At 40.1% G+C, this 26,878-nt stretch overlaps 1 protein-coding gene across 8 annotated transcripts in view; it reads right to left on the bottom strand.

The window, feature by feature from the left end:
- LAMA2 (laminin subunit alpha 2) overlaps positions 1-26,878 on the bottom strand; it is a 593,715-nt gene that overhangs the window by 346,931 nt on the left and 219,906 nt on the right. For all 8 annotated transcript variants that reach the window (XM_075268017.1, XM_075268020.1, XM_075268018.1 and 5 more), the window contains exon 12: positions 22,874-23,050. In XM_075268017.1, the coding sequence (XP_075124118.1) occupies positions 22,874-23,050 (177 nt within the window). The remainder of the gene's footprint in view (positions 1-22,873; positions 23,051-26,878) is intronic.

The following is a 26,878-nucleotide window of genomic DNA, read 5'->3' as shown; positions in this document are numbered from 1 at the left end:
CGCAGGGGGCCCTTTTTCAAGTGCATATAACCAGTGTGCATCTGACATGTATCTAGAAATAAATTCTTGAAGTATGTTGGTCCACTTGTTGGTTTGTGCGCTCTGTACCCCACTCCTCCGCACCCTGTTTGGTCCAACCAGAGGGAATCCTGTATAATACAAAATTAGATTATTGGCAATGAAGGGTAACTGTCCTTTGTCTGTATTACTATTGCACTCACACAGCACAAATATTCTCCCTCACTCCTATCTATGGGTAGTTGATTAAATCTGACTAAGCTGTTTTATAATTCTCCTACTCCTAAAATTCTCTAGCTCTATTGCAATTTGCAAGCTTTGCAACACTTAGTGCAGTCTGTGATGCACAGAGATGAATAACACATCTATTTCCTACATCCACCATCACTGACATACCTACAGCACTTTATATAGTGTATATGACATCAACACTGAAAGATGTCCACATACCACTGACAGAATATCACAGTGACTCATAAGACATGTCTCTTCTGTATTTTTCCTGTGTATTTACACTTGCCAGTGGCCATTTTGGTTCATCTGGGAAAAATCACCATTTATTCAGTTTTGCTAAAAACAAAACAATTTGGAATATTTGAGTTGAACCAGTGTCCAGACCAATCGGTTCAGCCATTGCTGATTATGAATACTGCAGTTGTTGTCTCCTAGACTTGAATGGAACAGTCTAAGGAAATGACTTTCATTTTGAAAAGCTAGATAACCCCTTTAATAACTGACTGAGATGAATGACATGGCGAGCAAGGCCTGAGTGTCTAGACTCACTATTGCTCTTAACACAGTGCCAATTCAACTTTGTGCTAAACAGCTAAACTGAGGCAGATAGATTGCTAGGAATACATCGGTCATCAAGTGTAGTCTTTTCAAGGGGCTCATTATTAGTTTGCATTCACACTGGTTGCAGTGTAATTGTGACTTATGTACTCGGAAGGCTCCTGATCCTTGAGTATACATCACGTGTTTGTAAGCCATAACATTCAATTGATATAGGCACAAAAAGGTCAAAGGCAAAGAAAAATGTACTGTACTGTACTATAAGCAGTATACATTTTTTAACATGAGAGTCTATACTTTATGTACTGTATGACATTGTATACCTATAAGGAAAATGTTTGTTTTTGTACAGTGTTAGCCAGTGGGTAGGAAATATAAAAAAAACAACAACAACAAAAAACTTACAAGATAGACATACCAAATTCTAACAGAGAAAATAAAATCCCAGGTACGTTCACCTGTAACACACCTAATGTAATGTATTTAATAATATGCACCAAATGTTCCACTGAAAATCTGTATGTTGGAGAGACTGGTCAGAAGATTAGAATGAGAATTAATTAACATCGCCATAAAATTAGAGAACAAAGAATGGACCTTTTTGAAGTGCTGCAAGGCTGCAGTGCTAACCACTGAGCAGCCATGTGGCCCACAAGCTAGAAAAACCTTGTCAAAGAAGAGCAGCCTTATTAGAGGCAGGGGTGGATTAGAGTACAACGATAGATTAACAAATTTTAGGATTATTCAGTTTAGAGATAAGATGTCTATTGAGATCTAATAACAACAAATATATGAAGGGAGAGCACAAAAATCTTTATAATGATCTTTTTACTCCTAGGCCAGTGACAGTGACAAGAGGACATCCTCTACGTCTGGAGGAGATAAAGTTTCACCAGAAACATAGAAGGGGATTCTTCACAGTAAGAACAGCGAGGCTCTGGAACTCTCTGCCCCAGGAAGTGGTGATGGTGGATTCATTAAACAAGTTCAAAGAGGGCCTGGATGCCTTTCTCGAACAGAACAATATTACGGGTTATGGACTCTAGATTTTAAGGACATGTTGATCCAGGGTTTTTATACTGACTGCCAGATTGGAGTCAGGAAGGAATATCTTTCCCCTGAAATGGGGCAATTGGCATGAGCCTCATGTTTTGTTTTTTTTTGCCTTCCTTTGGATCAACACTTTAGGGGATTGTAGGGTTATAGGTTGGACATGATGGACTAAAGTCTTCATTCAACCTCATCTACCATGTAACTCTATAGATTGAAAGTATCACAAAGTCATGTTTTATTTCAAAACACTGTATTATTTGTGGCCATTGTGGTTATCTGCAACAGCAGAAGGTGGAAGTGACTTCTTCTTGTGGATAGGACCCAGTTGTCCACAATACCAGAAACTATTGGATTGTAAGTTTAACCTTAGCTTATGAATCTCGACAATGTATCTATTCAGTGGGATACCTACTGGGGTAGCAGCTGCCACAGGGCCCGGGACATTATGGGCCTGATGACAGCTGCTACTGCTGCGTTTTTTTTTTCTTAATAGGCCGACACCGGCTGGAGTTACTCCAGCCAGTAACGGGCCCTATTTACTTACCGATGCTGGCAGGGGCTGGGATCAGTAAGTGATGCCACAGACCCCACAAACACTATTATTATACTCAGGGGTCTTTTCAGACCCCCGAGTATAATGATTGGAGGCACAGGAAAGGTAAGCAAACATAAAAAACTGTGTTACTTACCTTTCCACGCTCCTGGCAGGCTTCGGGCCTACTACTGTGAGGTCCCTGACGTCACACGACCGGGGCCTGCGTCCTGGGTCATGTGACGTCCAAACACCACCGAGGACTTCAGCGGAGCTGGGGGATAGGTAAGTGACAGTGTTTTTTTATGTTTGTATCTCCCCTCGATCTCCAATTATACTCTGGGGTCTGAAAAGAGTGGAGTGAGACATTATGTCCCAAATGTGCTCAATCAGATTCAGGTCTGGGGAACAGGCGGGCCAGTCCATATCTTCAATGCCTTCATCTAGCAGGATATCTATCTATCTATCTATCTATCTATCTATCTATCTATCTATCTATTATTATTATTATTATTATTTATTTATTTATATAGCACCATTAAATCCATGGTGCTTTACATTTGGGGGTTACATACAGTACACAGGATATACAGGTAGATATAATACTAACAATGACTGACTGGCACAGTGGGGTAGAGGGCCCTGCCCGCAAGGGCTTACAATCTATGAGGGGAGAGGGATAGAGACAGAAGGAGAGGGGGAGACTGTACAGATGGTGGTGCGGTGATAGTGTTATTGGAGGTTGTAGGCCTTCCTGAATAGATGAGTCTTCAGCGCCTTCTTGAATCCTGTGATTGTGGGGGTCAGTCTTATGTGTCGTGGTAAGGAGTTCCAGAGTATGGGGGATGCACGAGAGAAATCTTGGAGACGGTTGTGTGAGGAGCGGATGAGGGCAGAGCGGAGTAGGAGGTCATTGGAGGATCTGAGGTTACGTGTGGGCAGGTAGCGGGAGATTAGGTCTATCTATCTCCTATCGATCGATCTATCTATCTCCTATCTATCTATCTATCTATCTATCTCCTATTGATCTATCTATCTCCTATCTATCTATCTATCTATCTATCTATATTTGGCAGATTTGTTGGAGAAATATTTGCTACTGAAAATCAGTTCCCATTTAACTAGTCTGCTCTATGTAAATATGCCTTTAGAACAAAAAAGTAACATCAAAGTTTGTGCTCAAATAGCAACCAGTCTAAGAAATTTAGAGCTCTATTTCAGATTGAAGGAAGACTTAATAATTATTTGGAGACTATGAAAACGTCAATAGCTAATACTGTGGCTGGAAACCGTGACTTGATGTCTCAAACAAACCGAGTTTCTATAATTCTATGCATTACAAATACTATAACAGTGTTCTTCAAAATAAAATATAGGATGCAGATTACCATATAGATTATGGAAATTCCCTTTGTTGCAGCCAACAACTCAACAGACTGAGAAAGAAAATCTTTTGCAAAAACAATATCATTGCTGTGAACTGTGTAAGAAAAACTTTGGCGTTCTAAATTTAAACTTAAAATGATTGAAAATGAAGACGTGACAAGATGACTGATATCCAAACATAGCTTTCAACAGGATAAGAATAATCATCAGAAGGAAAGAATTATTCTTAATGAAATGTAATAATATGAAATAGCTCTGCACTCTATAATACCCGTATGATATTTGAGTAGCAATAAAGAGATTCTGCGTAATGTAGACCTGCTTTCTATCCAATCCCTTGTTGAACAATACTATCCTTGTATAATCAATTGTGTAATTCATAAACATATTTATCAGTATCAGTGAATTTCTTCTTACTTTCCTTGTTTTAAATTGATTCTGGATATAATGTTGCATATTTTAGTATGAAATAGATGGATAACGCTAAGGATGTCGTAATGGTCCCTTGGAATATAATCAAGCAGTCATTACAATATGCCTGATAGGTTACTTGTAGTGAGACTATGATATCTACTTACATGTTCCTAATGAAGCATGACTCATGAGTAGAATTACCAGACTAGATAGGCATTGTTTACTCCACTACAGATTGCTAAGCGTTAAATGCGGCAACATACTCATATTCAGATTAATGTTGTCTTCTTAATACGTTATTGATGTTTTCTCTTCTTATTGGTATAAACTATAAATGACATCACATAGTCTAAAATTTCAACATTCTTTTTGCGCATAACTAATTTGTTATCAAGATTTTACTGGTGTAGAAAAATAATAAGTTTTCTCAAGTGTCCTTTCATTTTTAATTTATTGGGTATTTGTTGTAATAACGTTGATGATAATGAACTTCATTAGGCTTTATCCTAGATGTCAAAACATTTCCCCAAAGAATTCTGTCTTAATTTAGCACTAAGTATACCATTAATCATGATAATGGCAACTCTGTGTGCAGAAATATAATGAAAAGAAAATTCTGTGGTGATTTAGAAGTGGGTTTACCTCTAGTGAATACTTAGCTAGTTGATAGATTCATTTTTTAGCTGTTTTTTTGTATATTTTCAAAGATCTAGAAATTATATTTATCATTGTTTCTATGATACCTTTCCCCTCCGCCACCAAAAAAGAAATCACAGAAAAAAACTATCATTATTTGATACATACAGTATTATGGCCTCCTCTCCTACCGCCGCCCTTTGCCTCATTACAGAATGCAGATTGACAATATTCTCACTCACTCCTTGAATCTTCAGTACCCAAGCAGGGTATATACACAGGTCTGTAGTGACCACAGGTACTCCTGTATTACTTTACTAGTAACACCAACTTGAATAATTATATTTTTGATTTAGAATATAATATAATAAGTCTTGTGAAAGAAGGTGCAAGGCAAAAGAAAACAGCAGGGGCACACAAGTAACTTTTTACTAAAGAATGGATGCTAGAAGAGTACCAGCTTAAAGAAGAGGTTCTGGGCAGCACAATGGCTGAGTGGTTAGCACTGCAGTCGTGCAGAGCTGGAGTCCTGGGTTTAAATCCTGCCAAGGACAACATCTGCAAGAAGATTGTATGCTCTCCCCTTGTTTGCGTGGATTTCCTGCAATACTCCAAAGACATACTGATGAGGAAAAATGTAGATTGTAATCCCTATATGGGGCTCACAATCTACATTTAAAAAATATCCCCAAAAAACCCAAGAGGTTCTGAACACAACTCCCAAGCAGTGGATTTCTCCAATGTTATGAACAGCCCCCTAGGGTCATAGTTTCTCTATCCTCCAACTACTCCTGGCCTAGAAATTTCCACCAAAGAACCTGACTGCAAACTTCCCTAATATCCAACTCTGGCTCCACCTCCATGGGTGATTTAGTTAACTATTAGAGATGAGCAAACAGTAAAATGTTCGAGGTTCGATATTCGTTTTGAGTAGCCCCTCAATATTCGACTACTCGAATCGAATATCCAACCCTATTATAGTCTATGGGGGGAAAATGCTCATTTCAGGGGTAGGCAAGATTCGATCTAACCAAGTCCACGAGTGAGGGTCGGGCTGGATCCTCCAAGAAGTCCTCTCCTTGCAGCGTCCCCGCGGCATCTTCCGGCTCTTCATTCACTCTGCTAGGCATCGGGCCTGGGCAAAGCCGACTGCGCATGCCCGCACTACAAGCGGACATGCGCAGTCAGCTCTGCCCAGGCTCGATGCCTGGCAGAGTGAATTCAGAGCCGGGAGACGCACACGGGGAAGCTGCACGGAGAAGACTTCTAAAGGTAGGAGAAGAACCAGCGTTGATTGGCCGACTGTATAGCATTTGGCCAATCAATGCTGGTTCTGCATCAAACTTTTACATTCGAACAGTGAGTGGTACTCGATTGAGTACGAGTATTTCGAATACCGTAGTATTCAATCGAATACCTACTCGATCGAGTACTACTCGCTCATCTCTATTAACTATGTCATGACTTCACCTCTGTTGCCAAAGAACCAACTAGCACCCTTAAATTCACATGTAGGTGTGGAAAGGTGAATGTGCCAATAGTGAGTCAAACATCTATATTGACAAAAAATATAATAGACAAGCTAAATACTGCAGATCTGCCTAGTGAAATATTTGGATGTTTTGGTGAAGAGTGCTACAGTGGTTTCATTCAGCCATGATCAGTCCTGATTTTTCAATGTATTTTAGGCAGTACCTTCCCTAGTGTGCCAGGAAAATAATCTGTTCTAAAACAGTATATGATAAAATAGAAAATGATTAGTGAATCCTGGTAAACAAGCAACACAGCCTGCCTCAGTATCTGCCAGAGAATTATTTATAGTCATGATTCTCTGATAGTTTAAGTGCTTCTTAAACATAACCGAATGTATTGCATTAACACAAATTGGATGTTAATAGCTGATTTCCTGGGCACACAGCATATCTAGTTGCATCTTTTCTGAGAATAATAAAAAAAATTCTGTTAATCCAAGATTTTACCTGCATTTCAAGTGATTACAATATAACCCCAATTTCAAAAATGTTGTGACACTGTAAAATGCAGAGATAAAAAGATTTCAATCATCTCATAGAATCTGGAAAAATCCATGTACACCAAGGGAAAGGCCTATGGTCAATATTGGATGCTCATGGTCTACAGACCATCTGGCTGCATGGCATAAAAACAGATATGAAATGGCAAAGCAAATCACTGCATGGGCTCAGCAGTACTTCAAGGTAAAAAGGTGTCATGCAAAGCAGAAGAACTAGATCAAACCAATCTAGAAATGACGCCATCTTAATTGGGTCAAAATTGGTTTTTGTGGTTAGATGAATCAAAATGATAAATCCTTTAAAGAAACCATGGACAAGGGGAGGGACCATGCAGCTGGTTATCAGAACATAGTTTAATAGCTCTGAAGCTATGGGGATACATTAATGCCTTAGGCAGAAACAGCTTGCACATCTTGAGCAGAATGTAGTGGTTTTAGAATAGCGTACGCCCCCATCCAGTCTCTTTCATGTAAGGCCCTGCATATGTCAACAAGACAATGCTAGTCCACATACTGCACCCATCTCAACAGCATGACTTTCGCAGAAGTCCAGACCTTTCACCAATAGAAAATATTTGGTGCATTATGAAGTGAAAACCCTGGCAAGGCAACTCCAGCTATGGGCTTCCTCATTCCCCACACATTTATATGCTGCTGTGAAAACAAGAGGGGGTACTACACAATGGTAGACATGGCCCTTTCCCAACTTTTTTAAATTGTGTTTCTATAAATGAGAGTTTTTTCAAATGAAATGGAAAAATGCCTAACTTTCAACTGCAAGTGTATTATATGCCAAAAGATGGTTAAATCAGGATACATTGTTGTCAGTATATTTTACTATAATACTTTTATTTGCATGATGTCTATACTGCAATTCATAGTATATCCATTTATATAATAAATGTCATTATTAAATGCATTTAAAGATGTCCTTGGTAGTTATTAGATGTTAGAGTACCCTTTAGTATCAGGTCATAGTGCAATAACCTATTTGCCTAGTACTCTTATAATACTCTTATAATTGAGAACTGTGGTTCCATACTAATAGTGTGCCATCTGTACAGCCAGCATTTTCTACAGATCAAAATGTAGTACGTAGATAGTTGGTAACAGCCAGCAGTACTGAGCACTTAGATTACTACATACTGGATTTCTATTGAGTGCAATATATTAATGGTATTAATGACACAGAATGTGTTTCAAAACCTATCCTAGTGATAACTACAGGTAGTAAGAATTTTAGCATTTCACATATATAGTGTTACAGAGTTACCTGTTGATCAATTCCCCAGTAATTTCTGCTGGAACCTGGCATGAAGGGCAACGACAAAGACAGTGAGTCCTAATGTTGAACTCAAACCCAGTCCCTGCTTACTTGCCTCAACTACCCTAAGCTGTAGAGGACAACTAGGTGATGGTCCCTTCTTATATTGTAAATGAAAACACAAAACACAAAAGGGACAAACAAACAGACAATGGGTAGTCAATGAATGCCAATCAAATAGCTAACAACTTTAACTCCTTAGAGACCAGAGGACTAATAGCATTGCCTGGACTGACACACAGCAACGAAACCCAGCTGTGCTAAAACAGCATGAGCAAAAGTTCACAAATGGACACGCCTCCTGCGCTATAGCATGTGACCGGATGATGGCCGAACGGGCAAAGATGTTACATATAGCACATCTGAAGCTCTATGAGAAAATTTAGGTTTCCTCTGCTTTAGATATATAAAGCTTACCTTACCTGTCCTGTCAGCTGGACATGTTGGGATATGGGTATCACAAGTTAAGCAGCTTTTCTAAACTGTGCTTGTTTTTGTGACACGTTATCACAATATGCTAGTTATCCTAGGTGTGTGTGGGCACATCTGTATTAAAAAATGATTATTATTGGTATTTATTTATAAAGTACCAGTAATTCCATGCTGCTGTGAATTTGAGGGTTCACATACAGTACATCAAATATAAAAAACAATTACAAGACTAACAGTGACCAATTGGCACAGTGGGGTTGTCAAATTTGTCAGCACAGGATTTTTAATCTATTTCCTCCAGGGTGAACAATTATACTAAATTCATACTATTTTAGAAGGATCTTATAACTCATGAGTGATTTATATGTGTTCTCACTGTACCTTTCCTATTGCCATATACTTAGGAAATAATGAACAGCACACTGTATGAGACATGAAATTCGTATCAAGTTGTGGCATAAATACACAGTTAACTGTGACAATAGCTAAGCATGCAATAAGTGATTAAATGAACGCTAAGATTCTCATAGCAACTGTTTCTGAAATTAGTTTATATGTGAAAGTCATGCACCTTGCAAAGCAAGAAGCATAAAATATGGTTCTATAAAATGGTAAATAAATTCATTTGAATGAAACAATTGTGTGTGTTTCCTCATGCATGCTGTCTTTTCTCGTTGCTGTCATTTCTAGAGATGCAAACCTGGGAGGTATTAGATCTTTGATTCCAGAGAACTGCTGAAGTGTATACTTAGACTTCAGCCTGAGAGATGGGTTCATCTATCATCATAATAAGCTATTACCACTGATAGGTCACAACTCATTGAAAAGACAGTCAGTCTAATTGGCTCAGTTCCTTTGGATCTGGATGTGCCTTGAGGAGATCTGCAGCGGTTTTCAGGTAGTAGTATTCAGTTGCTCACCAAACTGTTTCTTAAATAATTCATCAATTTTAAATTGAAAATTGTTGCATGTTATGCTTTCCAAGATGCTAAACTTCAGCATTTCATCAGATATTATTCACACTGGATATCACAGGCTGTTTCCAACAACAAGTAGCCTAAAGCATGTTCTTGGCTTATACTTGGAGTGGTTTAAATGAAAATCAGTCTAAAACTTGATGCATCAAAAAATAAAGCTTATACCAGTTCATGTTTATAGGAAAATCATATAGTAAGTCCATGCAAAATTATGTACAGATATAGTAACCAGAGAGGTTCTATTTAAACAGGAGAGATGATATTTAATTTGAATATTGTAAAAGCACAGGTAAAATATGGGGATATTTCTATCTGAAGAAATGACAAACATTTTGTAATGCCTGAAATCTTTTTTTGGTTGACATTCTGCCTTTTTTTAAGCAGATTTAGCCTACTGACTGCTTCTTTTTTCTGTTCCTGCTTCTGTCTCATTACTTTTTTTTTGTGTTTGCACCTGCTAATTTTCCTCCAGCCTATCCTTATTTTTGCCCCCTCCCTCTGCTCACGGTGCTCATCCATAGACAAGTATTATCAGGAGGGGAGGGGGCGTTCCTCACTGCTCACACTGTACAGCGGGATAGGCGCTGCTGTGGAGAAGGACATTCTTGACCAGGACTGAGAGCTCTTTACCCGGGGCACAGATCAGGAAAGCCGACAGTGCGCTGAATTCAGCGCACTGTCGGCTTTCCAGCAGTATATAGAACTGCCTGAGCCCCAAACCATGAAAGGTCCTCTTTAAGTCTGTGTCTTAACTTCCTCGTTGAGTTGAGCTATTTTTGTGTTGAGTTTATTCCATGCATGCGTGAGGTGTCTGTTTCTCCCATTTGGTAGTTCTTAGTCAGTATGCACTGTTTGCATTCATGTGGTTCATTTGGTCTTAGTCCCAAGAATAGTCACTAATTTGTGGCAGATGCACTGGACTAAGGTAAAGCAATATTGAGGACATATCCAGGCATTGAGTGTGTATTAATAATAATAATAATAATAATAATAATAATAATAATAATAATAATAATAATAATAATAATTAGAGATGAGCGGACAGCGTTCGATCGCGTACATGTTCGATTGGATATCAGGCTGTTCGAGGTGTTCGATTTCAGTCGAACACCAGGTGGCAAACTCACTAAAAATTCGATTCCCCTCCCATCTTCCCTGGTGCTTTTTTTGCACCAATAACTGTGCAGGGGAGGTGGGACAGGAACTACTACAATGGAAGCATCGGAAAAAACAAAATCAGAAAAAGTAATTGCTGGCTAAATCAGGTGACCTCCAATTTATACAAATAGTGGATTTAATATCCGGTTCATATGAGACTGTGAACTATGTAACTGTGATACAGGGATAGTTTACCGGCAGGGTTAGCTAGGGGTTACCTTTATTTAGGTGGGAATGTCACTCACCCAGCTCTTTGGGGCTCTATCTGGTCGGGATCCCTGTCAGCTTGCAATATGCGGGAGCTGACTTTTTACCATAGGAATGCATTGACCAGCGTTGATTGGCTGAATGCCATAGAGAGTACAGCATTCAGCCAATCAATGCTGGTTCTGCTGGAGGCTCGTCTGTGAGGAGGCGGAGTCTAAGATTGAACCTGCTGTGGACAGATCTTAGACTCCGCCTCCTCTGGTAGAACCACCATCAGAGATGCGTTGAACCCTGCACACAGAAATATATATATAAAAAAGTTACGGGTGTTTCATTTAGTATCAGATTTGGTGACATGTATTTTTGGCTGCACAGTGAATGCCATAAAAAGAAAGAAAGTCACACAGATGCACTTTTTCTCCAATTCTACCTCATTCTAAATTTGTTTCCAGTTTCCCATTGTACAGAATAATAAATGTAACAGAAAGATGAGGATGGCACTGCTGATTACACACTTATACGGATCAAGTACAAGGAGAGTAGATATTTAAACAAAGAGACGACCAATATGTATGATGAAGTCTGGGGGTGCTCAACATCCAAAAAGTATCATAAAACTTTAAACGGAGTAGAAGAGAAAGCAGGAAGGGCACTCACCCATAGACGAATATTCTTCTAAAAGGCATCCTTTATTAGGGAAAAGCATCAATAAAAAACAACCATAGGGAGGGAAGAGACAGCATACGTGGCGTGGAAAAAGGCAACAGTCGTTTCGCGCTCACCTGAGCGCTTTTTCAAGCCTCCAATGCATACATTTTTTTATTGATGCTTTTCCCTAATAAAGGATGCTTTTTAGAAGAATATTTGTCTATGGGTGAGTGCCCTTCCTGATTTCTCTTCTACTCCGTTTACAGAATAATGAATATTACCATTATGAAGAACAATTTGTCCCGCAATCATTCAGCCCTCATATGGATTTGTGAATGGAAAAATAAAAAAGTTGTGGGGTTTGGAAGGCAGGGACCCAAAGATGAAAATTGAAACATGTCATCGGCAGGAAGGGGTTAAGTGAATCTCCTAACTAAAATAACTAATTTCTCTTGGGCCTTGGTCTTCCATGAATTAAGAGAAAATGTATTTTTCAGCAATATCATGTCCTGCATAGACCACAAATAGCCTCTGAATGAATAGGAGAGTATAGTTTATCCATATTGTACACTAATTAAAATCAGGCTTGGAAAGATGGATGGCATGCACAAACCAAAATGCAAGTCAGTCACACCACCCAAAAGCACAATGCAACACAGAAAACTTGGTCAACCCTAAAAGAAGTGAGTCATTTTACTGTAGGGACCGACCAAGCAGTGGTTGCCTTGTTGTCACCTTATTTTGGCAGGTGGGTTTACAATTACAGTTTGATCAAAATGTAAACACGAAGAACCTCATTTTAATTAGAGATGAGCGAACCCTAAAATGTCTGAGGTTCGAAATCCGATTAGAACAGCCGCACACTGTTCGACTGTTCGAACGGATTTTGAACCCCATTATAGTTTATGGGGGAAATGCTCGTTTCAGGGGTATGCAAAATTCGATAAAATTATACTTACCAAGTCCATGAGTGACGGTTGTACTGGATTCTCCTTGAAGTCTTCTCCCGGCGCAGCGCCCCCGTGGCGTCTTCCGGCTGGAATTCACTCTGCCTAGGGATCGGATGCCTAGGCAGAGTGAATTCCAGCCGGAAGACGCCGCGGGGATGCTGCACGGAGAAGACTTCTAAAGGTAAGAGAAGAACCAGCGTTGATTGGCAGAATGTATAGCATTCTGCCAATCAACGCTGGTTCTGCATCAAACCTTAAACTTCGAACAGCTAGTAGTGTTCGATCGAGTACGAGTATTTCAAATACCGTAGTATTCGATCGAACACCTACTCGATCCAACACTACTCGCTCATCTCTAATTTTAATGTATCTTTATATACATTATGTATTTGCAGTAATACTCTTGGTGCTAAGAAGTGCTGTTGCAATTATTTGTTTTTGCCATTGTACTGTAGCAACAGCAACATGTACCTGTATTTCTTGTTCACATTGGTTGGCAGTGGTGGACAATTTTTCTGGGTAAGTAAATGGAGGGAACAGATTATGAAAGATTCAATTTCAAATAAAGAAAAGACATGATGTTAGAGACAGCAGAGAGCCTGGTCTTCTGTAGTAGTGTACGGTGATGTCAAAGGATGAGGTATATAGCTTGGTGTCATCATCAAAAAGATAGTATTAAAGGCCAAATTCGGTGATGGTTTGTCCAATAGGGACTGTATAGAGATAGAAGAGGAGGGGCCTACACTGAGCCATGAGGAACCCCAACAGGAAGGAGAAGAATAGTAAAAATATCACCAATGAAAGATGCAACAAATGAGTGGTCAGAAAAGCTGGAAGATAACCAAGAGGAAACAGGCCAATAGAATGGAGCATAGTGAGGAGGAGTTGTTGGTCTACAGTGCCTAATGCTGCTGAGAGTTCCAGAAGAATAAGAAGGGAATAGTTCCCTTTAGATTTAGTCATCAGGAGATTGTTGGAGTCTTTTATAAGGGCTGTTTCTGCAGAGTGTGTTGCACAAAAACCTGATTGTAAGGGGTCTAGAATAGAGTTAGCAGGGAGACAGTGGATTAGGCAGGAATAAATCAACTGTCCCGGGAGTTTAGAGATGAAAAGGAAGTTAGAGAAATCAGATATTTAGACAGATCAATATGTAGCAGCACAGGATGGGTCTAGGGAGGAGTTTTTCAGTAGTCAAGTTACTACTGCATGTTTAAAGGAGGAAGCAAAGATTCCACAAGTGAGACACAGGTTAAAAATGTTATCAAGATGAGGTATAACAGACAGAACAGTAATGTAGTTATTCAAAACCAGGACCAGAAGCAAAGGAACCAAATAATAAATCCAAAAATAATTTATCCAGGAACAAGATCAGGATCAAAAAGTAGGTCCAGCATGAATATCTTAAAGTGACACCACCGCCGTATATTGTAGCTAAATCACTTTCTAAACATGTCTTTGTATTAGGTAAAAGAAGTAGGTAAAATAAGTAGTTTGATTGTATTGCAAATTACTGAGAGAAGCCCGTAATAGAAAGAAATTACAGACAATCCTGGGATTCAGGATCACTAGCTATAATATTAATGGAACGCCCGCCCCAGAGCTTGCTCCTAGTGCCAGTGATCCCTGGTGAAATGGTGGCCCCTGGGCGGCGCCGGCAAAATGACCTTAGTCAGCTTTGATCAATGCACAGAGTGGGTTAATGCCCACAATCAGCAATAGCACCGGGTGTCTGCTGCCGCCATCTTTAAATACTCAACATCTGCTGTATAGTATAGCGGATGTCGGCAGTTTTGATATACAAAGTTGTTTACACTTCTCATCTCCAATTTGGTTAGGCATTTCAATTTGTCTTGTGATTACATGTATCTAGACATGTCCAGCCAAGAGAACAGGGCTTGTCTTCTGGTCACTGATATCTAAACATGTCCAACCAAGATAACGGCACAACTGTAGTAATGTTTGCCTTATACAGTGTTTTGCACTTCATTAAGTTCAATGTACATGATAATTTTTATTTGTATGATAGTGTTTGCAGGGGTACACATGAGCTTGGCAGCAAATCAAGTGGGAGTTTTGTCAAGGTCACTCTCCAACGTTCTCTAGATTCACATCCTTACATTGATACAGAAGCTAAGATGCAGTATATATAAGTAGGGTTAGCCCAAGATAAAGAGTGAGTTTGAGTTAAATTGCAACAAGGTGCTCTGCAGCTGGGCAGGGCCATTTAAAGAGAAGAGAGTCTATAGAAGCAGTTGGAGTGTCTGTGTAAGGGAGCATATGTAGAGTGCTATTGCATGGAGTGCCCTATCAACTAGGTGGAAGGGGAAACCAACAAGTATTGCTCTTGGCCCAGTGGATGGTGCCATTACTTGCCATTCCAACCAGATGGCAGTGTTAAATGTAAATTACTCCTGGGGATGTAGACTTTCCTAAATGAAGACACTGAGTGTTGCTGCATAGCTGTAAAAGAATTGAGCTTAAAACATTTTGCTATGAATTGAACCATTCAAATACTTTTTTTCATTGCTGTTTGTTAAAATGTGTGCCTCATGTAGCTACTATAGATCAAGTTTAACTATTAAGAACTGTGCCGCCCCCAGACATACTAAAAAACTTGTTTGCTCTAACCTGTTGTTTAGTGCGTGTCATTTCAGTGGTCAAATTCCCATCACAACACATCTGCACTAAAAATAATGTTATATTAGAAAATTGCCTTTCATTCTCACATTTTTCATAAAATACATGCATTTATACTATATAATAATACGTCTGTGTGTATCTGTAATCAAATCTAGAATCCTTCCTCTAAGGAAAAACAAAAAAATATTCCCTAATCTGCTATTACAGACCTTTAAGTCCTAGGTAGAGGCAAGGCGCGCATTTAAGAGGCAGGAGTACGTGAGTGAAAGAAAATCAAAGTAAATGCAGTGTGACATTTGCTTGTGGAAACTCGCAGCGAATGTGATTCTCTCTGATGCCTCTGAGCAGAGAAATTAGCAATTATAATGCGGTTCTCTCCGGACACTGATTTTCCAGGGATGGCTTCGTGAGAACTAGTACCAATGTCAGTGACATGTTATCTACAAGACGATGCTTTCCTTGACCACATGTTTGTGTTTCTCGAAGACTATTAAAGGATGTGTTTTATTCCACCAGTCAGTAACGCATTGTAACTAGAAATCCTATTTGCTTGGAAAAAAGAAAAAAAATCAAAGATTTATTTGCTTCCAAATTTGCATGGTCCGTAGAGTAAAGCTCAGTCATGCTTTATTGATTTCCATTTGCTTTGAGAAATCCAGCTGCCCCTGTACCGCGTACAAATATTTACCAACTTCATTTATTTCAAGATATTCCTTTGACAGCAAGTAAACATTTAGTTATAAAAACAAAACACAAGTGGTAGGATGTATATGCGGAGATGTCCTAGAATTTCCTCCTACCGGGAAGGCAGGCCTTCATTGATTGTAAGACGTGTGATAATCCTTGTGTTGTAAACCGCCCATTTGCTTGTAATTGTTCAGTACTGAGACTATTTCATGTTGTGTATTACAGAAGTTTGCTGTTTAAGAAATCAAACGTGAAACTAATTACTTTTCCTCTAAGAAAAGAGATTACATTGTGCAGCTTTAAATCTCCCTCTTAGAAGCTAAGTACCAGCTTTAGACAAATTTTTATATCGTGTTTTTGTACTTGTAATCTTCTTTCTTCAAGGAAATGGGGAAGTTTAAACAGTTTGTATCCTCAAAATAAACATGAGAAGAATTTGCAGATAAAGTGGATCTCCCATTAAGATAACCCCTGTTTTTATATTTGGGACTCCACTCTATTAGTCAGAGTGGAGAGCTGCTGTAAGGAGTATCTCCATGCATTTAATAGTCATTCATGTATTTCACAAGGGACCATGTAATGCTGAAGCTTCTGTGTAATGAAACTAACCAGTAGGTGTTTTAGTTACCAGACCAGCAGAAGGTCTCCATTTGGTCTTTAATGACGACTAAATGATAAAATACACCATGCACGGGAGGTGTCACCCTCCAGTAGCTTTCAGGAATCAACTCCTCAGATGCTTCGATCAATAGCAACCTGATCAGATGTGAGGTTAGAAAGAGGGGGAGCTTCCTCAGTCTTCCAACCCTCCAACCCCAAGCATGAATATGAAGACCTTGGTAGTTAGGGACCTTGTCAAGTCTCTTGTCCTGCAAATGATGTGATGCTATAAAGCCCTCTGGCTGCCTGAGATATACTTCAAACTACTGTAATACTTCAGTATTGCAGTGTAATCCCCCAGCAGTCAGTTCATCCATAATTCAAGTCCCCTAGAAAGAAGTTTTGAATTGTTAATGGCCTTTAAAAATTGTTGTAAATTCCCTCTTTTCCCAATTCTCAAAGGAAAAAAGAAACATTGTACAAGCTATTCAAACATAACTTTATCTACCGTTTGCAGTGAAGGCCATGAAGAAAATAAGTGGTATCAATAAACCTACAAAAAAATAAGCCCTCATACAACTCCATTCAAGGAAAACAAAAAGTTATGGTAGTTAGATTATGGCGACACAGTCTATGTTTTTTAAACTGAGAGTCACATTGAGGCTTTGTTAGGAATGCATAGAATACCTGATTTCTATTCCACACATAACAACGTCAACAATTCTGAAAGTTAGAATGTTGTCACGTGGGCACACTATGGGCACAAAGTTGGTAACTATTAAATATACATTACTATTCGTGGGTGCTCTCATTCACTCCTCACACAACCGTCTCCAAGATTTCTCCCATGCATCCCCCATACTCTGGAACTCCTTACCAAGACACATAAGACTGACCCCCACAATCACAGGCTTCAAGAAGGCCCTGAAGACTCACCTATTCAGGAAGGCCTACAACCTCCAATAACACTATCACCGCACTGCCATCTGTACAGTCTCCCCCTCTCCTTCTGTCTCTACCCCCTTCCCTCATAGATTGTAAGCCCTCGCGGGCAGGGCCCTCTACCCCACCGTGTCAGTCTGTCACTGTTAGTGTTATATCTACCTGTATATTTTGTGTATTGTATGTAGCCCCCAAATGTAAAGCACCATGGAATTAATGGTGCTATATAAATAAATAATAATATAATAATAAAAGATAATAAATAGCCTGTTTAAAATCATGTAGAGAGTGATTGCGCAAGTTCTTGCAAATTTTTAGTTCATTCTTTGTGGAAGTGGAGGCAGTTCTATTTTAATTATTTACATCGGAAATGCAGCTTTTTTTGTTGCAGATTTTGTTGTGGTTTTTTGAGCCAAAGCCAAGAATGCCTACTATAGGAATGGGAAATATATAGAAAGATCTTATACTTCTACCTTCTTCTTAATCCAGTCCTGGCTTTGGCTCAAAAAACTGCAACAAAATCTGAAACAATAAAAAGCTGCGCTTCCGTACCATAGGGCCTTATTTATATGATTTTTTTTATCATTTAATATGTGCTAATTTTTAGCAGGTTTGTATATTTTACATGTCTATTTTACTTTAAACTCAAGGATTGCAAAAGTGACCACATCTTCGGAATTCTCAAGCAGCTTATCACATCTCTAGTAATCTTTCGCTTCATAGGATCTCTAACTATTCCCACATTTGTAATTCTATCTTTTGTGTTCTTTTGTGGGTATAATGAAATACTGGCCAGATGCTGGATGCTGATACGCTACAAAATATATGGAACTCAGAAGTTGCTAAAGTTCCTCTGACTTAATGAGAATTTTAACAGAACACTGGGAAACTAGCTGAGCATATCACAGCCATCATACTTTATGACTCTATAGAGAATGTCTTTTAAACTACAACTCTATCTCAGCCGTGGCACATAGAAAAAGGCTAGGGAAAAGTAAATGATTTTTCTTACACTTATTTTAACCATTCTGAAAAAAGATATATATGTTTTGACTCCTGAGCTTTTGACTGTTCTAAGAGCAGTTTACTAGAGCAATGCATTTCTTTTCCCATATGATAGTCCTTTCTGTATCGTATTCAGAATACATTTCAATTCTTTTAGGCAACCAAAATTATTCTTTCAATTTAATCCCCAAGAATTAATGATAGTTTCACTGTCCTTTTACCAGCCTTATCAGTAATGGTCCTTCATTGCATTTAAACACTTTGTTGTTGGGAAGACATACAATGAGCACCAAACTTACAACGTCTAAGTGTCTAGAAATGGTTTGGGCTGAGACGGCAGTGTCTTATGAAGGTGCCGATTGTGCCTGAATGGTGGGCAAGGAAACTGCGGGAGCTTCTCATGCTTCTCTGTGGATCAAATAATCCTCTCTTCTTCTGGTCTTCCTGGGCCTTACAGAGCCTGTTCTCTGTGTTTTTGAGTGCTCAGGTAACCACTTCTCCCAACACCCCCTAACAGCTAGGTTTAGATGAGGAGCAATTCGCTGTATTTCTCAGTCCAACAAAGTGCCCCATCTTAAAGTCATTACATTGGTGCACTCCAGACCCAATCACAGGACTGAGTGGTCCCCCTGGACCTGTGATGTCACAGAAGAAAAAAAAAACAGCTGAAGACATAGTGGAACATGCATCATAATACACCAGGTAGCCCAGGAGAGCTAAAGGAGGGTGAGTATGAGTTTTAATATTTTACCATAAATACCCTAAACCTTGCGTATCATATTCTGAAGAAACTTTGGAGTATAATAGTGATTCATGGGTGTAAGCTCCAAAAATCTCAGGTTTGGCCAAAGATGGAAAACTCATAATGAACTGGCTTCCTCATATCTACTAACAATATATTCTAAAATTAGGTTTTATAATTTAGATTTAAAATACCCAAGTATGAAAAATTTGCATTTTTTCAGTTGATTTTTCTTTTTGATATTTATACCACTTATAAAAACATTGGAAACGTTAATAAATGTAAACATTTTATAGCATATTATAAGGTATTTTCCAAAAGACATGCTAATAGGGAATGTAGCTTGTGAGCCATATATGAGACAGTGATTGGCAATACCTGTAAAGCGTTGTGGAATATGATGGTGCTTTATAAGTAAGCAAAAATAAATAAAAATAAAATAATTTTGCTGTAAATATCAATTAACTGATATGTTCTCCTCTTAGTTCCTGAAGAATAAGCCATTATCAAGAGCTAACCGATCCAATCTCCTCATACGCTATAATACCACTTCTCCTTCAGCCTCCTTTTATTGCAGTTTGTAATGTGCGTCCCCTGTCAGAAATAAATTCTAAATAAATAAATAACAAGTCAAACCTACCGGAGTCATTGTGATGGTAAGCTACTTAATCATTGGAGTAAAAAATGTCATCATGACTATAATTCACATGATGTAACATGACAGTTAAGATGTACTGTGGTAATTTGTAAGAGCTTTCAGTATTATTGAAGTATCAAAAATTTATATGGTTCACTTATTAAGTCAAATTGTTTCATTCAGACAGAAAAGGCTGATACTAAATCACAAAAGACCAAACTATTACACTGGGGAAGAAAAAAGAAGGCTTGTATGTTAAAACGATTTGTACATAGTGTTATGATTATTCCATTCACTGAGTGGGAACATGGAGATAAAATAAAGATAATAAATATCAGTGAAGCGGATGAAATACTTTGCTTTTGTCACTGGTTTAAAGCTTGAAGCATGTATACTTGAAATTGGGATTTCTATAAGGACTGACAATGGACTGACACATAAATGATACATTTAAGTAACTCTCCAGTGATCTTCTATAAAATAATATCTTCTAAAAATTAAGCAGGGAAAAGGATAAATGTATGAACACTTATTACGTCACCATATAAATGTTGGTAGCCTATTATAAATTTGGATGTATACTGTAACATTCAGCACACACAGGCTGGGACTGGCCCACCAGCGCTGTGCCTTTAGGCAGTATGGGTTGTGCCTAGGACCCTCATCCCAAAAGGGGCCACCTGGATCCCTTTGCAATAGAAGCCTGCCTAGAGAAGGTCTGTAAAAATCACAAACATTTTTACTGTAACTGAGCCTCAGAGGTAATGAAGGGCATGCTGGCAAACCTGAAGAAGAAGCCGATGGAGACAACAGAGCAACACTCAGATACCAAGGAGAGGTAAGGCAAGGAGTGTATAACTGTTTATTTTCCCTCACCTCTGACTCTGATTATTATACTCTGGGGTCTGAAGAGATCCCAGATTATAGTAATAGCACTAAAATGAATGGGAAAACCTGAGAAATAGTCGTCAAAATGAATTTTGAGAGGTTTTGCCTAAATCCGCTCAAGGTTTACTATGGAGTATTATACTGGCGAGGAAGGCTGTAAAGAGTGTATTATACAGTGCGGTGTGGGGCATGTAATTTTTTGTAGGACTTCTTGGGAGCATATTGTACTGTGAGGGGGCCACTATAGAGCATTATACTGTGTTGGGGGGCAGGCTCTAGGGAGCATATTATACTACCATGTTTCCCCAAAAATATGACACCCCCTGAAAGTAAGGCATGCGGGGGTTTCTGTTGAATTGCCTAATATAAGGCATCCCCCGAAAAAAAGGCATGCCGGACAGTGGTGTGCGGGGTTTTGGGGGCGGGGCTTAGCGTATGTTTTGGGGCGGGGCTTAGCGTAGCTTTCGTGGGCGGGGCTTAGCGAGCTCCACTGCACTGACACAGCAGCCATGATCTGTGCTCCGTGTGCACAGCAAAGCCGGCTGCTGCCTCTGCTGTTGTAGGATGAGCTCTCCCAGCTCATCCCAGAGGCAGAGACAGCAGCTGCCATACAGAAGAGGCAGCAGCCGGCTTTCCTGTGCACACGGAGCATAGAGCACGGCTGCTGTGTCAGTGAAGTGGAGCTTGCAAAGCTCCGCTAAGCCCCGCCCCCTGAAGCCTAGCTAATCCCCGCCCCCCGAAGCCTAGCTAAGCCCCGCTCACCACTTCCAGGACGAACAGCAGCACCAGCGCTGCTAGGAAGAAGGGAAAGGTAAGTATGATAACTTCCCCCCTCCCCTACACTACACTACCTACAACCGGCAGTCATGCTGACACTCCACTAAGGAAGTGCCGGCATGACTTCCGGTTGTAATAAGGCACCCCCCGAAAATAAGACAGGTCCTATATTTAGAGTGACAATTTAATATAAGACACTGTCTTATTTTCGGGGAAACACGGTAGTTGAGGCCACTTTTTTGTTGAGCATATTGTACTGTGTTGGGGCAATGTGGAGCATTACACTGATGGGCGTTGTGAGGTGCCTTTTATACTTTGTAGGACATATTATGTTTTGTGGAGCTGCTAGGGAGCATATTATATTATGTAGGACCACTAAGGGGTATTATACTTTGTGGGGGCTCTGGGGAGCATTATACTGTGTGGAGCACTATATGCCATGTGGGGTCACTATGGGGGACTCAGGTTAACATTTTATAATGTAGAAGGCACTGTGGATCAGTAAATACCATGTGGAGCATTATACTGTGTGGTGGGGGCTCTAAATTCCTGCTGGCAAATCTGTGTGCTATGTCTGTATCACAACTACTTCACTATAATCTTGCACTTATGTGAAGTGTTCCATGGCCGTTTCATTCCCCATGAACTGGTCATGGAGCTAATGGTGCCTGCACAGTACTAGAGGGGATGACTATACTGGGAACACACTCAGTAACACAGAAAATATTGCAATCAGCACATATGTTGTCATTGAAAGAGCCATGGTATAGGCTTTTAGCAGGAAGCTGTTGGGTGGGCCCTCAGAAGACACTGGAGGGCCCTTCAGTCCGACACTGAGCGCACATCACATAACTAAGGCCTCATGCAAATGAATGTGCGAGCTAAAGCTCTACCAATGTGTGTGTGGGGGTGTGTGTGTGTGGGGGGAGTCCAATGCTCTGTGAAATCATAATAGAACCTCCACATTATCCTGTTCTGTGATGTCATAAAATAACAGCCCATTGAAGTAGATTGTCCCAAAATAGTGCTATTTTTCTTGGATATTTTAGCAGCATGCATTCATATCTAAAAAATACAACATTGTATTGTATTCAAAAGTTTTCAAACTTTATAAAACAAACAGCTGTATGTTTTTCACCCTCATCATCAAAGCAGGGTACAGCCACACTTATTTGGGAAGTATACTTATTATAACTGGCAGTATTCATTTTATACTTGCAGTACTGTGAAATTTAGAAAGTCTATTAGATACCATATTGTAATTTCACATAGACATTAGTTTGAAATACCTTAACCACATTTCTTTTCGAAATCCCAAAACACTACACCTAGATTCATGGTCAAAAGTAGCAATGAAAGGTAAATTAGGAAAACAAAGTGTTAAAATGAGACCTACTTTGCTGTGCAAGTATGAAGCTGGTGCTGACCAATAAATCACATCCAGTAGGCCTTGGGATCGGGCATCTAATCTTCTAATACTTAGTTGCTGAGGGCCATCAAATTTATCCTTCGTAGGTGAAACTTTGATGTTACCATCCAATTCAGTAAGGTACCATCCATTCATGTCAATGATCTGGTAAAATAAACAGTTGTTACATATATACCATTGAGTGTTTGAATTCACAATTACTTTTTTGTGACTGTCCATTCATGGTCTCAAAAATGACATGCAAATCAGTATCTCTGTCACATTTACTTTCTATCTATTTTCTCCATGCTTACTGTTTGGCTGCCTCCTCACTGCCTATCTCTATTGCACATAGGGAGCCTATGTGCAATGTACTGCTATATAATTTGCGATGTATTACAGTACATTGCACTGGGAATCAGCAGAACCCAGGTGTGACGGGAAGAAAGTAACAAACATTAAAAAGTAAAAAAAATAAAAAAGTTTAAAAAATAAAAAAAAATAGCCCACTTTTTAATTACAAAAAACTCAGATAGTGTAAACAAAATAAAAACAAATAAACATGTAAGATATACTGATATGTGTATAAGTCTGCACTATCCAAAAAGAGCATTATTTATCCTGAAGGGTGAACCCCGTAAAAAAATCATATGTATATTGCAATGCGCAGCTTAACCACTTCAGTACTGGGCCAATTTGTGGTCCAGGACCAGACACATTTTAGGTTTATTTTGTATGTGCGGTTTTGAGGGGTGTAACATTTTTCCCGTATGTCTCAGTCAACTAATTTTTGCGTCTTTTTTTGGGGACACATAGGGCTTTATTTTTATTATGCTGTTATTATTTTCAAATGTGTTTTCATTTTTTTTATATCCAGGAAAATATAAACATAATAGGAGGGAAATTGTGTCTGGTTTTCAATTTATTAATATTTTTTTTATTTAATAACACTAAGTGTCACTGAAAAACTTTATAAAATAGTTTTTCCTCTCCGTTACGGTAATTTTAATTTTGTATGGTGTCGTCGGGGGTGGGACTATTACCTTTAATAACAGCGTTTTATTAGCGTATTATTAATTTTGTTATTATTTTACTTACATTTTTTAAAAAAAACTTTGTTATATTTTTTTTTTTTCAGATTGTGTCCCCATAAGGTGATAAGAGACCTTTGGGGACATCTGATCACTTTTTTTTTTTTTTCTTTGTACTAGAGGCTGATTTCTCCTATAACTGGGGCTGGTACATTTAACCCCAGTTGCAGGAAGAATCCAGCCTCCTGCACACTGTATATACAGCTTACTGAGCTGATCTGGGTCCTGTAGGACCCAGCAGCTCTTGCAAAATGCTGCTCCCGGCGGAGCACGTGACCGCCGGGTCAGAGGGCAGCTGAATTATGGCAGCGTCCATAGCTGTGTATACAGCGCTGATTGAGTGCTGTATACATAGCGATTGAGAAGGCAGGGGAGGTAATAAATCTTCCCTGTCATCTCTGTGGGAGCTCCGGCTGAAGTTACAGCCGGCTCCCAGCTTCAGTAGCTGCACGATCTCTGTGCAGCTACTGTGTTATGACTGGACGTACAGGTACGTCCTGTCAGAACTACGCAACCACTTCCCGGACGTATATAGTCTATGGGCGGTCCGGAAGTGGTTAATGTATTTTGGTCATCTCACTTTCCCCAAATAATAGAAATAAAAAGTGATTTAAAATAATTATTGGTGCCAATATAAAATATACAACTTGCCCCACAGATAAAGAGACCTGACTTATCTCAGTCAAGATAAGATAAGAGATAAGATAATCCTTTAATAGTCCCACCTTGGGGAAATTTCAGCGTGTTACAGCAGCATAGTAATACAGATACAGGATAATACAGAGTAATATGTTACAGACGTAGACACAGATAAGCTGAGAAGAGAAGATAGTCCATGGCAGCTAAGGAAAAACAGAAGAGAAAGAGGAAGACCTCATGATCATCCTCATAATCATTAGTTCTCTGTGCGGAGAGCTCTTCGTTTGGTCTGATGTAGATTATACAGCCTGGTCGCGGTTGGAAGGAAGGACCTGCGATAGCGCTCCTTCTCACACTTGGGGTGAAGCAGACGGTCGCTTACAGTGCTGCCAAGTCCCATCAGGGTCCCATACATGGGGTGGGATTTGTTCCCCCGCATGGAGGTCACCACAGACAGTATCCTTCTGTCACCCACCACCTGTACTGGGTCCAAGGGGCTCCCCAGGACAGAGCTGGCCCTCCTGATCAGCCTGTCAAGTCTATTTCTGTCCCTGGTTGATATACTGCTTCCCCAGCAGGCCACACCGAAAAAGATGGCTGAGGCAACCACAGAGTTGAAGAAGGCCCTAAGAAGTGTCCCCTGGACTCCGAAGGCCCTCAGCCTCCTGAGCAGGTAGAGTCTGCTGTGGCCCTTTCTGTGCAGCGCCTCCAGGTGATCAGCCCAGTCTAGTTTATTATTGAGGAGCACGCCCAGGTACTTATAGGTCCTGACTATCTCAATACATGTTCCTTGTATCTCCACCGGGGTCGGAGCACCTCTCCGTTTACTAAAGTCCACCACCATCTCCTTGGTCTTCCCAGCATTAATCCTGAGCTGGTTCTGCTGGCACCATTCAACAAAATCCCGGTTTAAGTCTCTGTATTCCCTATCATCGCCATCAGTGATAAGGCCGACTATAGCAGAGTCATCGGAGTACTTCTGTAAGTAACAGCTGGATGAGTTGTGCCTGAAGTCAGCAGTGTACAGTGTGAAGAGGAATGGGGCAAGAACTGTACCTTGAGGTGCCCCCGTACTACAGATCACAGTGTCAGACACACAGTCCTGGGCTCTCACATACTGAGGGCGGTTTGTCAGGAAGTCTAGGATCCAGTTGGACAGGTGATGGTCCACACCACCAAGGTTCAGCTTCTCCCTCAGTAGCCCTGGATGAATGGTGTTGAACGCACTGGAGAAATCAAAGAACATTATTCTCACAGTGTTCCCGGGTTTCTCCAGGTGAGAGAGAGCTCTGTGAAGAAGGTGGATGATGGCGTCCTCTACCCCAATGCCTGGCCGGTAGGCAAACTGGAGGGGGTCCAGAGCGGAGCTCACTAGGGGGCGTAGGTGTGTCAGGACCAGTCTCTCTAGGACCTTCATTAGGTGTGATGTCAGTGCTACAGGTCGGTAGTCATTGTAGCCCATCGGGTTGGGTTTCTTTGGGACTGGTACCACGCAAGATGTTTTCCACAGTTGAGGTACCACCCCCAGCTTCAGGCTCATATTGTACATGTGCGTTATAATACCACACAGCTGGTCACTGCACATTTTAAGAACTCTTGCGCTTATACCATCAGGTCCCCCCGCTTTGTTCGCTCTAATATTCTTCATTTCCTTACACACCTGAGACTCCTGCAGGATCAGATAGTCAGATTGCAGTTGACCGCAGGTCGGTGGGGGTTGGGTCTTGGTGTGTGAGGGGAGGGCGGTTAGCTGACATGCTGGTGGGGGGAGCATTTGCTTGGAGTCGAATCTATTGAAGAATAGATTAAGCTCGTTAAGCCACTTCCTGTCCCCTACTGTTCGGTGCCTTGTCTTTTCCTTGTGTCCTGAAATTGCCTTAAGGCTGTCCCACACCTCAGAGATTCTACCCTCCCCCATCTGTAGCTCCATCTTCCGTCTGTAGTTGGCTTTCCCTTCCCTGATCAATTGTCTCAGCTGTTTCTGAACCGCCCCCAGGCCATCTTTGTCCCCAGACCTAAAAATTCTCTTTTTTTGCTTGAGGAGAGTTTTAATCTCAGAGTTAATCCATGGTTTGTTATTGGAGAAACACCTCACCTTCCTAGTTGGTACCGTGCTGTCCACACAGAAATTAATGTAGTCCGTTATGCAATGTGTGAGTCCCTCAATGTCCTCTGGAAATGAGTCTTGAAACACTTCCCATAAAGTTATATCAAAGCAGTCCCTTAGAGACTCGACACTTCCCTCTGACCAAATCTTCACGGT

This window comes from Leptodactylus fuscus, chromosome 3 (genome assembly GCF_031893055.1).
Source record: "Leptodactylus fuscus isolate aLepFus1 chromosome 3, aLepFus1.hap2, whole genome shotgun sequence".
NCBI classification, from domain to species: domain Eukaryota; kingdom Metazoa; phylum Chordata; class Amphibia; order Anura; family Leptodactylidae; genus Leptodactylus; species Leptodactylus fuscus.
Note: the sequence above shows the minus strand (reverse complement) of the source record. Positions and strands in the feature narration are given on the sequence as shown.